Source organism: Garra rufa, chromosome 3 (assembly GCF_049309525.1).
Source record: "Garra rufa chromosome 3, GarRuf1.0, whole genome shotgun sequence".
Taxonomy (NCBI): Eukaryota; Metazoa; Chordata; class Actinopteri; order Cypriniformes; family Cyprinidae; genus Garra; species Garra rufa.
Window position 1 is genome coordinate 28,376,975 of NC_133363.1, and position 12,855 is coordinate 28,389,829.

The 12,855-nt window shown below is 42.1% G+C and overlaps 1 protein-coding gene across 1 annotated transcript in view; it reads right to left on the reverse strand.

Annotated features, from left to right (window-relative positions):
• adamts18 (ADAM metallopeptidase with thrombospondin type 1 motif, 18) overlaps nucleotides 1-12,855 on the reverse strand; it is a 77,469-nt gene that overhangs the window by 40,913 nt on the left and 23,701 nt on the right. Inside the window, exons 7-11 of the mRNA XM_073836916.1 lie at nucleotides 5,840-5,999; nucleotides 5,133-5,238; nucleotides 4,312-4,449; nucleotides 3,076-3,229; nucleotides 1,965-2,060 (exon numbers count right to left, since the gene is read on the reverse strand). Coding sequence (XP_073693017.1) covers nucleotides 1,965-2,060; nucleotides 3,076-3,229; nucleotides 4,312-4,449; nucleotides 5,133-5,238; nucleotides 5,840-5,999 — 654 coding nt within the window. The remainder of the gene's footprint in view (nucleotides 1-1,964; nucleotides 2,061-3,075; nucleotides 3,230-4,311; nucleotides 4,450-5,132; nucleotides 5,239-5,839; nucleotides 6,000-12,855) is intronic.

Genomic DNA, 12,855 nt, shown 5'->3' on the forward strand with positions numbered 1-12,855 from the left:
TCATATCTAAAAAAAAAAAATCAGAATTGCAAAATACAAATTTGCATTTGTGAGAAAAAGTAAAAAAAAAAAAAAAATTATTTCTCACAATTCTGAGAGAAAAAGTCATAATTGTGAGTTTATATTTTGCAATTCTGACTTTATAACATGCAACTGGAAGTTAAAGGAACATTCCACTTTTTTGGAAATAGGCTCATTCTCCAACTCCCCCCGAGTTAATAAGTTGATTTTTACCGTTTTGAAATCCATTCAGCCGTTTTCCTGTTCTGGCGATATCACTTTTAGCATAGCTTAGCATAGATCTTTGAATCCTATTAGACCAATAGCATCGCGTTCAAAAATGACCAACGAGTTTCCATATTTGTTGTATTTAAAACTTGACTCTTCTGTAGTTATATCGTGTACTAAGACCGGTGGAAATGCAAAGCTGCGAGTTTCTAGGCTGATAAGATTAGGAACTACACTTCCATTCCGCGGTAATAGTCAAGGAAGTTTGCTGCCGTAATATGGCCGAAGCAGGCGGAGTATTATCAGAAATGAGTTCCCAGCTAGTTTAGCATTTGCACATGTGCTGTGTGGTATTACTGCTCCTGCTTCTGCCATGTTACGGCAGCAAACTTCCTTGACTATTACGCCGGAATGGGAGTGTAGTTCCAAATCTTATAGGCCTAGAAAACTGAAGCTTTGCATTTCCACCGGTCTTAGTACACGATATAACTACAGAAGAGTCAAGTTTTAAATAGGACAAATATGGAAACTCGTTGGTCATTTTTGAACGTGATGCTATTGGTCTAATAGGATTCAATGATCTATGCTAAGCTATGCTAAAAGTGATATCGCCAGAACAGGAGAACGGCTGAATGGATTTCAAAACGGTAAAACTCAACTTATTAACTCGGGGGGAGTTGGAGAATTAGCCTATTTCCAAAAAAGTGGAGTGTTCCTTTAAGTCAGAACTGTGAAATATAAACTCACAATTATGAAAACATAGTCTTTCTTCCCTCAAAATTGGACTTCATAACTCGCAATTGCGAGTTTATATCTTGCAATTTTGAGAGAAAAAAAGTTTAGATCGTGCAATTCTGACTTTATTACTCACAATTACGCGTTTATATTGCGCAGTTACTAGAAAAAAGTCAGAATTGCAAGTTTTTATCTTTATAACTTGCAGTTGCGAGTTTATATCTCACAATTCTTTATAACATGCAATTGGGAGTTATGAAGTCAGAATTGTGAGATATAAACTCACAATTCTAAGAACATACCATTTTTTTCCTGTCAAAAAGGGAAAATTTGTGAGATAAAAGGTCAGAATTGCAAGTTTTTTTTGCAATTCTGACTGTATTTCTTGCAATTGTACGTTTATATCACACAATTCTAAAAAGAAAGTCAGAATTGTGGGTTTATATCTTGCAAAATTGCAAGTTTACATCACACAGTTCTTAGAAAAAAAAACTGAATTGTGAGTTTATATCTTGCAGTTTTGACTTTATAACTCGCAATTGCGAAAAGTGTGTCAGAATTGTGAGATAAAAAGTTGCAATAACCTTTTTTTATTCAGTGGCGGAAACAGGCTCCAATAGACAGCAGACTACTATCAGACAAACACATTTTTTCCATGTCAAAGAGAAGACATAGTATGAGAGGGAAAGTGAGGAAAAGGAGAAAGTGTATCTATGAAGATCTTGAGCCTGCTGGTTTGGGATGGGGCCCAGAGTTACACCTGGAGAGCAGGACTCGGCCTAGCCAAGCCACACAGTCCCACACATCAGCACCTCTTATCCCCATCAACCAGTGGAAAGGACCAACTGTCCATATGGAACATTTACACAAAGCAGAGAACAATACCGCAGGTGTGCATGAAGAAAGATGGCGAGAGAGAGATTGGTCAGTTCGTGTTCCTCCTCAATGGTGGTTCAGTGAGTTCAGACAGAGAAAAGGTGAACAGACAAGCACTCACTCACCATGTCTGGTCCGCAGATGGTGCCCTCAGCAGCAGGCATGAACTTGGTCTCACACCGGTGTCCTGTTCTGTGGCACCACAATGATTTACAGATGTCCTGGTGGGCATGAACACACAAAGAGCACAGTCAAAAACGGGCCTTCAACCTCCCTGGCTTGCACCTCACCACGCCGACCTCTTGTTTCTACAGCAACGGCCAATCAACTTTCCCAACAAATAAAAAAGCCTGTCAAAATCAATCACTGTGCTGCCCAAAAGAAACATGCTATTATCGTTGCATTTTGTTTCTTCCCACAATACGATGATAATAATGGGTGATGAGGGGTTGGGAGACCGGCCACTGCTGGCCGACGGCCCGATTGCATCTGGCAGACAGTGAGAGAGAGACATGGTTCACAAAAGCTAGCAACACTGGACTCTGGATCATTGGATAGCTAACACCGCTAGCTCCCACGGCTAATTACATCTCAACGACTTTGTGACAAGGACAGGATGGTTTGGGGGGGAACAGAAAACAAAAACATTGGGTTTTATCTCCACAATCATTCTTAATTAAGATGTACAGCTGCCTTCCATCAAGGTCGACGTTCAAGACTCTTTTCAGCGCACGTACAAGGTCCCCGGAGCGCACAAAAGCAACAGGGATCTCTCAAAGAGGAAGTCCATAGCATGAGAGCTAATCCCACAGATAGACTCTCGCAATGTTCATTTCCCAAGCATAACTATTTGCATATCAATGTGTGCGTTAGACGCTAAAGGCTACAGCGGATGCCAAAGGGGGCCCTGTCCATCTTTGTTGTCCATGGACTGTGAATGAAGACTTAGAGTAGATTTTGAGGCAGTGGGTTTCCTCTCAGTAGACTGTTTTCTTTCCAAAGCTCAGATGTGTGTTTGTGTTGTCATGATGTCTCTACACACAAACATTACAGGTTGAGGCACATTTAGATATCTGAGACTCTAAATGGACTCAAACTCTGTGAATTCTATTGTGGCATTGTGCTTTGTCAAAAGGATTGATTGAAGCTGAATTGTTTAACAGGAGTTGTTTGACGTTTCCAGCATGTTCAAACTAATTTAGCATAATTTAGCATAGCTTTTACACTATGGGTTACCTTTACAAAGTCCAGGCTGCACAGTTTTGCTTTCGAGCCAAACTGCCATTTGCACTGTATATCAGCATCATAGAGCTGACCTGGAAGTTGCTCGGGGTACTTGTACTGGCCTATCTGCTTGGGTTCGTCCACTAGACATGAAGCCTGAGCTGTACTGTGAAGACAAACGCATGCAAAGAAAGATGAGCACAATACTAAATAAAAAATAACTTTAATAATAATTTTAATAATTTTGTATGATCTCTCTTATTTTTTTAAAAATGATTCACATTTTCACAGATTCTGCAATCCTTGGTTCTTACTGTGTGTGGTTACCTGAATAATCCACATCTGTTTTTTTGTTTTGTGATGGTTGTTCATGAGTCCCTTGTTTGTTTCGAACAGTTAAACTGAGCACTGTTCTTCAGAAAAATCCTCTAGGTCCCACATATTCTTCAGTTTTCCAGCATCTTTTGCATATTTGAACCCCTTCCAGCTGTGACTGTATGATTTTGAGATCACTGAGGACAATTGAGGGACTTAAACACTATTAAAAAAGGTTCAAATATTCACTGATGTTCCAGACAGAAGGACGATGCATTAAGAGTCGGGGGGTGAAAACTTTTGAACAGGATGAAGATGTCCACATTTTTCTTACTTTGTTTAAATACCTTTTTTTCCATTTAGTACTGCCCTTCGGAAGCAACAGAAGATACTCACATGTTTCCCGGCAGACAAATTAAATACAATTTACCTTGATCAAAAAGTTTTCACCCCACAGCTCTTCTGGAGCATCAGTGAATGTTTGAACCTTTTTTAATAGTTGTGTTTGAGTTCCTCAATTGTCCTCAGTGTGAAAAGATGGATCTCAAAATAATACAGTCACTGCTGGAAAGGGTTCAAATATGCAAAAGATGCTGGAAAACTGAACAATCTACAGGACCTGGAGTATTTTTCAGAAGAACAGTGCTCAGTTTAATTGTTCAGAACAAACAAGGGACTCATTAACATCATCGAAGATCATCCAGGGAACACACAGTATTAAGAACCAAGAGTTTCCAAACTTTTAAACAGGGTTATTTGAATAATTTCAGCTATTCTTTTGTCTTGTGGACTATATGTAAACATATTTTATGTAAAATATCTTACTCAGGGCAGTACTAAATAAAAAATAACATGCATTTTGTATGATCTCTCTTATTTTGTTAAAATGATTAACATTTTTACAGATTGATGATGAACGAAGTGAAAGCTTACCCTAAAAATCGGTTCAAGTATTGCCGACTACAGGCAGACCAGGAGAAAACACCATTATTCCCAGCCAATGTGGGAGACATAATGTTCCCTTCAGTCTTCCGGCAGGGATTCCCCTCTCCGTCATGGATCATTCCAAAACTGGGGCAAAAAAAAGGAGGGAGCAAAAGGAGGGAGAGATGGAGATTGTGAGTTTTACCCAGTGAGACTATTAATGCACAACCTCAGGACAGAAACCACTCCCCGAGTCAGGTGGGACATTACCTCTGTAACTGAAAGCTCTTTCATCCCACAAAACCCTTTAATAATCGATGTACTCAACTAAACAGAACAAGTCACATGATTCACACTCACACACTTCTCCAGTCCTATGAGAATCAGGCCAATTAATGCATCAAAATAAACATATGCTCTATAGTCACGTAATGAGCAGTTCTGGCAAGATGTGCCATATGTTTATAAATGACCACTCCTCAATAAATGAGTGATTAATGATTGTTGGCCAGTGAAGATTTTGCCCTAAAAACTCTGCACATTGGAGGCACGTGTCTATTCCATTTGACCAAAATGTTTGAACCGCTGAGAATAACAAATCCCACAACATGTTATCAGCCTGGTGGTTCTCCAGGATAGATTTTGCTCCAGTTTATGTTGAGAATGCGCCAAAGGACTCAAAATACGGCTGTCATAAAAACAAAATCTCAAACATACAACATAAACTTCCCCTTATCACAATGGCAACCGGCAAACACAAACAAAATGTTTGCCTGTTGCACAGCATATGGTTTCCCAAACTGAAATAGTGAATGCACGAGTGAGCGTACTTATGTCCTGACTCGTGGGCGATGGTGAAAGCGAGGCCCAGCCCTGTATCTTCATTAATCGTGCAGCTACGATATTTGCTACACATCCCACTTATTGGAGCGAAACCTGCAGAAAAGAAGTCAGAAAGGACAGAAAGCGCAAAACAATGACGCATGTTGAGGATGCAAATCAAACTGATTTCTTACAGAAACTTTAAAATTCAACAGGTCTGGATGAAAACAATAATATGTGATTTATATGTGATAAACATGCCACAGTGTGTTTAAACCTATACAATTTGAAACAGGATCCTATTACGCATAAACACACTTTTAGGCTATTTTTCCTGACTGTATGGTCTCAGCTTTGGTTTGAGTTTCACATCATAGAGAAGCAATTTAAAAGCAGTGCTTTCCCCTTTGCCATACATTCAAAGAAGTGCATACTTGTGGTTTGGAGCTTTAGAGCTGAATTCATTACATTTGGCTGACGCCTCTATAGCAAAAACTGAAGAAGCTGCCAACTGACTGCAAAGTGGATTTGAGCTTTCTTGGATTCGTTCAGGTGAAGTTCTCTGCCTGAGGGCAGACTAGGACACACATCACCAACCACAAGCTTTTTCTTACATTGGCATTGTGTAATTCACCCTCCTGCAACTCGATTATCTGCTGACATCACAACATATGACCCACTTCTGTTATTGGAAGGTGAATGTCAAGTGCCTTACCCAAGGTGTCACACGGTTCATTCTTCCAGGAGCAGATGTCCAGCCCCGTCAACAGTATGGCATGGTCGTGCCGCTTGCCGTTTTTACCTATCAGGCCTGATTGCCACTGGCAGAAGCTGTTGAGTGATTGGTCTGCGTGGTGGTTGATAGAAAGACCCAGCTGACAGCAGTGAAGCCGAGAGAGATGGGTGTTCAGAGGGGTGGTGAGAGAGAGAAGAGAGAGTAGTGAATGATCAGGCATCTTTCAAATATGAAGCAAATGCAAAAAACTGTCTGTGAATCTTCGAAAAATCAGATATGACACATTCAATTTACCTTTAATGAGAATAAACTAACTATAACGACCAGTGTTTCCTGCACTATTTAGTACAAAAGCAAATTAAATCATACTTTGTAGTCTTTGTTCAATGTGATGCGATAAAAAGACAAAAAAAATGCCAAGAAATGTCAACATACAACATTTTTTATCAGTGTTATCCGATTTTATGAACCAATAACTCTTGTGAGCTGCTCTTTAGGGAATCAAAAACATGCAGAGTGACCAGTATAGTCTTACTCCCAAACAAATTAATTTTAAATGAATTAAGGACATAAAGAGACCAATTTATTTTGACTCACAAACTGAAAAAAAATGATGATTCCTTTTAGTGAATCCAAACTTACAGGATGACCAGTATAGTCTGATTTCAGGCGGAGCAGGCGGAGTCAGGCCCGGTTCTACGGGGGTGCTTGAGGGTGCTAAGCACCCTCAAACGAAATCAATAGCACCCTCACTTAAAGCTGTAATAATGTTATTTTATTGCAGATTTAGATAACAATCCAGTGCATAATCGTTACCGGGCACCGGTTTTATCTGTTTTTGGTTTCTCCTTATTTTAATATTTTAGACATCCATAAATTATGGTGAAGAAAAAAATGCCGCGCTGGTGGAAACAACAGGAGACTTCACTTTTGCTTTCACTTTCGAGACCGTTACGGACTGCAGCGCAGCTGGAACAGATCCGCGCTCAAGCACACAATATGCTGAAAATTGCCACAAAGATAAATAAATAACACTGAATGTGTCGGGCCGGAAAGAGTAAAGCTTATTTAAATTATATATTAGTAAACTAGTGCATTCTGAGTCAGTGTAACAAAAATCCTTTTTGGACGCGCCTTTAGAGAGAAATTTATCTTTACAGATTACATAATGAGAGAGTTTTTGTTTTCTATTTGTTTTATTTCGTTAAGTAATAATGTAAAACTATTTTATACGTTTTGTTAAGTGCACACAAATAAAAGTACGCACCCTTTACAGTACCGAATGATGTATTACTCTTACCTTTGTGAGCAAAAATGACAGATCATTTTAAATTGCTTCCACTGAAAAAAAAAAATGCACTGGCGCCCATGTCCTGCATCTTTAGCTTCCACTCTCTGCACAAACTATTGGATATGCCCCTAAATACCGCACATTTAACGTTTAAACTAACATTGTTTTATACTTGAACTATTTTATATCTATAGATTTTAGGCAAATCATGATGATTTGAGTAGGCAAACTGATCAAACAGACAGTCTACCGCTGGGCGCTGTTCGTTAAAAATAATAATAGCCTACAATAATAATAAAAAAAAACTTATATTTACGAACAAATATGCTCCAAATGTTTTTTCTAAATTAACTTAATTAAAAATAAAACGAAACAAATTATAATCAATTTGCCATTACATACCAAACTTAAGTATTTTGATTTTAAAATCTGGCTCAGGACGCGCGACATCAGTGGTAGACCGGCTCCAGAATTAAATCCCTGAGGCTGCTTTCACATTTATATGTTTGCCCCGTACATTACTTTGATATCACTGTGTTAGTCACTGCTATTTCGAGAGTTAATCCAGCATAAATATGCAGATGTAATTCCCTAAACATGGCAGCGTGTATGTGTCCGAAAAAAGACAGTTTCATACAAATTCTGAATGGACTGTAGCCTGGAAAGTGTAGGCTACAATACGCGGTCCCTTTATTATCATCACTAAAAGCACTGAATTTATAGAGATCTCACAAAATTCCGTTATAATAATTAATAAAGCTAAACTACACAATGAGTCTTGTATTTATCGCGCCATCCCCCCTCCTATCCCCCCTCCTAATGTCGCCTATGGGTACAAGTTTAGAGCACCCTCATTAATTTAGGAAGCACCCTCAGTGATTAAGTTCTGGAACCGGGCCTGGGCGGAGTATTATCAGAAATGAGTTCCCAGCTAGTTTAGCATTTGCACATGTGCTGCGTGGTATTACTGCTCCTGCTTCAGCCTTATTACGGCAGCAAACTTCCTTGACTATTACGCCGGAATGGGAGTGTAGTTCCTAATCTTATCAGCCTAGAAAATTGAAGCTTTGCATTTCCACCGGTCTTAGTACACGATATAACTACAGAAGAGTCAAGTTTTAAATAGGACAAATATTGAAACTCGTTGGTCATTTTTGAACGCGATGCTATTGGTCTAATAGGATTCAATGATCTATGCTAAGCTATGCTAAAAGTGATATCGCCAGAACAGGAGAACGGCTGAATGGATTTAAAAACGGTAAAACTCAACTTATTAACTCGGGGGGAGTTGGAGAATGAGCCTATTTCCAAAAAAAAGTGGAGTGTTCCTTTAAGGGATTGTTTTTAATAACGATTTAATGCGAAAGGCACGAGAGCCGAATGTTTCTGTCTGTGACAAGTTTTAATTTAAAATATTTGTGATAGCCCAATTTTAACAAGAAAAGGAAGCTATACCTATGCTGTTTAAATGTGTTGCAACTTGCTTTAGCAACTTAATATATAAATCTAGAAGTCAAGTGCATTGAATAATATGTTTAATTTATTGAGTTTACACATGTCTATAAACAATTGTATTACTGTACTGTAGGGTTGTCACGATACCATGAAAATTACTTACGATACTATACCAGCTGAAGTATCACGATACCAAGTAGTATCGCGATACCATGCAGTATTTTGTTCATTTAAAATTCTATTCTACAAAATGAATCAAAATTTCATAAATGAAAAGATGTAAATGAAAACAGACAACATTTTTTCTCTAAATATTTCATTAATGTAAATGAATGACTGGCTATTGTTTTCCACGAAATCATGTCAACATAACTCCTCTTAGCAATGCGCAGAAGCTGCATGAAGTGACATTTAGATGTGGTATTTATATATTTAGACTTTATTTATAATTGCATAAATTATAGATTAAAGATGAATGTTTTAAATACAAAACACTGAATGTAGAAATATTATGGTAAAGAATGTAATATGATGAGAAACTTAAAACCGCCAGCAGGTGGCAGCAGTGTTTGTGATTGAATCACTGAGTCGTCAAACGATTCTTTCAAAACGGCTGAATCATTCAGGAGTGAATCAAATGACTTTTTATGAATGGCTTAGTGATTCAGTGAATCAATGATTCGCCCAACCAACGCGGATATGGATTTGAACACAGAAACGAAACAAAAACATCTTACTGAACTGTCAGGAGCATTTTTGCTTGCATATCTTGAAAGTAAGCAGCTTATATATTAAAACATATTAATTTATAATATAAAAAATATATATAATGATTAATAAGAACAAAGTGGAAAGCAGCTATATGTTAATGAATGGAATTGCATTCGTGTCGTGATCAACGATCATTCCAGAAACTAATTATTTCACCTGTTCTAAAAGTGGGCAAAGGAATGAAAATACGAAAAAACTTTAAATATATTGAATAAGTGATTCTTGAACTGCTATTTTTTAAATAACATCAGACGGTCTGAATCAGACCCTCTCTTCTGATAAACTAAAGCGTGAACAACGACGTGCGCGTGCACCTTCTCATTTCAAACTGAACTGAAGCGTCGGGAAACACTAAATACCATATAAAGCGTAGACACAGCCTGTAATACACAAAGCACAGCAGAAAGACATTTTGGTGTGCTGGCGTGCATGTTCAAATGAATGTTTTAAACAGTGTTCCTGCCGTGCATACAACATATCTTACGGTCCTACCGTTGTCACGTGAGAATAAAGGGGAGGTCTGGGTCCAGATGCAGGTAAGTAAAGATTTTAATGAAAATAACAAAACAAACAAAGCAAAGGCCAACACGGCACAAAACTAATAGACTTTAAACACAAAAACTGAACAAAACAAGAAACACGATCAAGAGCACGGGTCAGGATAATCAAGAACACAGAGACAGACATCCAGAGACATTAGACAATGCAGCCAGAATGAGTAGTGGGAAATGAGAGTTCTTATAGACCAGATAATTGTGAGCAGGTGTGAGTGTAATCAGTGCTAATGACAAGACAGGAGTGTACAATTAGGTTAAGTGCAGTGGAGGGAAGGGAAAACAGCGACCTCAGGTGGCTGAGGGAAACCCCACAGCCCAGATCATGACACTACCCCCTCCCCACGGAACGGCTCCCAGACGTTCCATAAGTCTGGAGGGTGGAGGAACGGGGGAAGGCAAATCAGGGGGAGGGACGGCGGGCCAGGCCCGTGCAGCGCAGTCACCGCCGCGTCAGGAACAGAGAGCGCGGTCACCGCCGCGTCCGGAACAGAGAGAGCGGTCACCGCCGCGTCCGGAACAGAGAGAGCGGTCACCGCCGCGTCAGGAACAGCGAGAGCGGTCACCGCCGCATCAGGAACAGAGAGCGCGGTCACCGCCGCGTCCGGAACAGCGAGAGCGGTCACCGCCGCGTCCGGAACAGAGAGAGCGGTCACCGCCGCGTCCGGAACAGAGAGAGCGGTCACCGCCGCGTCAGGAACAGCGAGAGCGGTCACCGCCGCGTCCGGAACAGAGAGAGCGGTCACCGCCGCGTCAGGAACAGCGAGAGCGGTCACCGCCGCGTCAGGAACAGCGAGAGCGGTCACCGCCGCGTCAGGAACAGCGAGAGCGGTCACCGCCGCGTCAGGAACAGCGAGAGCGGTCACCGGCGCGTCAGGAACAGCGAGAGCGGTCACCGGCGCGTCAGGAACAGCGAGAGCGGTCACCGCCGCGTCAGGAACAGAGCGCGCGGTCACCGCCGCGTCCGAAACAGAGAGCGCGGTCACCGCCGCGTCCGGAACAGAGAGCGCGGTCACCGCCGCGTCCGGAACAGAGAGCGCGGTCACCGCCGCGTCCGGAACAGAGAGCGCGGTCACCGCCGCGTCCGGAACAGAGAGCGCGGTCACCGCCGCGTCCGGAACAGAGAGAGCGGTCACCGCCGCGTCAGGAACAGAGAGAGCGGTCACCGCCGCGTCAGGAACAGCGAGAGCGGTCACCGCCGCGTCAGGAACAGCGAGAGCGGTCACCGCCGCGTCAGGAACAGCGAGAGCGGTCACCGCCGCGTCAGGAACAGCGAGAGCGGTCACCGCCGCGTCAGGAACAGCGAGAGCGGTCACCGGCGCGTCAGGAACAGCGAGAGCGGTCACCGGCGCGTCAGGAACAGAGCGCGCGGTCACCGCCGCGTCCGAAACAGAGAGCGCGGTCACCGCCGCGTCCGAAACAGAGAGCGCGGTCACCGCCGCGTCCGAAACAGAGAGCGCGGTCACCGCCGCGTCCGGAGCAGAGAGCGCGGTCACCGCCGCTTCCGAAACAGAGAGAGCGGTCACCGCCGCGTCAGGAACAGCGGTATCCACCCCCTCCGCAAAGCAGGGGCGCTTCCGCACAGCCTCGGCACTGCGGGTGTCCATCGCCGCCAGGCAGGCGTAGATGAATTCGAACCTCTTGGCCGACGCCGCCTCGAACGACATCCCCGCCGTGTCGGGAACAGAGCTGGTGGTCGCTGCCCCCAGGCGGGGGAACGCCGCCTCCTCAAAAAAAAAATTCCTCCCTGCTGGACCCATTAGTGCTGGCTGCATTCTGTCACGTGAGAATAAAGGGGAGGTCTGGATCCAGATGCAGGTAAGTAAAGATTTTAATGAAAATAACAAAACAAACAAAGCAAAGGCCAACACGGCACAAAACTAATAGACTTTAAACACAAAAACTGAACAAAACAAGAAACACGATCAAGAGCACGGGTCAGGATAATCAAGAACACAGAGACAGACATCCAGAGACATTAGACAATGCAGCCAGAATGAGTAGTGGGAAATGAGAGTTCTTATAGACCAGATAATTGTGAGCAGGTGTGAGTGTAATCAGTGCTAATGACAAGACAGGAGTGTACAATTAGGTTAAGTGCAGTGGAGGGAAGGGAAAACAGCGACCTCAGGTGGCTGAGGGAAACCCCACAGCCCAGATCATGACAACCGTGTGGACGATACTACCGTTTCAAAAATGCAATGGCACCGCAGGTATTTTTAAGCTTTAGTATCGCGATACTACCGTAGTACCGGTATACCGTGCAACCCTACTGTACTGTAATAAAAGAGGATCACAATGCTGAAAAAGCACGTTTGTATTTGAAATCAAAATAACGGATAAATGGTGTGTTTGTGGTAAACAGCCGCGGATCAGGAACGGACTGCAAACGCGTCCTGTGTGAAAGCAAAACGAGCTTCTTCACCGCATACGTAACGCACACGGACTGCATACTCACTGCATACGGAGTTTGTGTGAAACAGGCGTAAGACGCGGGGGGTTACCTGGAGAAGCATCTGCCATTTTTAGACTTGGCAGAAGTCCTCCTCACTGGACAGTTAAAAAGACCAATCAAACTAACGATGGCATCAAGTATTACCCAATCAAAAGTAGGACAGGAGGCATCTTCATAAAATGCGTGTGGGATGATGTGCATGAGACGCTGCTTTAAAAAAAAAAAGATCAAAAATACGGGACAAAACCCGGGACGGGTGGCAACCCTATCTGATTTCCAAACAAATTTTACATTTTAAATGAATCAAAGACATACAGGGACCTGTTTATTTTGACTCACAAACAAATGTCTTTTATAAGTCGATTCTTTTTAGTAAATTTAAAACATTTAGCACAGTATTATCTGATTCCTGAATGAATGACTCTTATGAGTCAATCCTTTGCAGTGAATCATAAAAAACATGCATGAC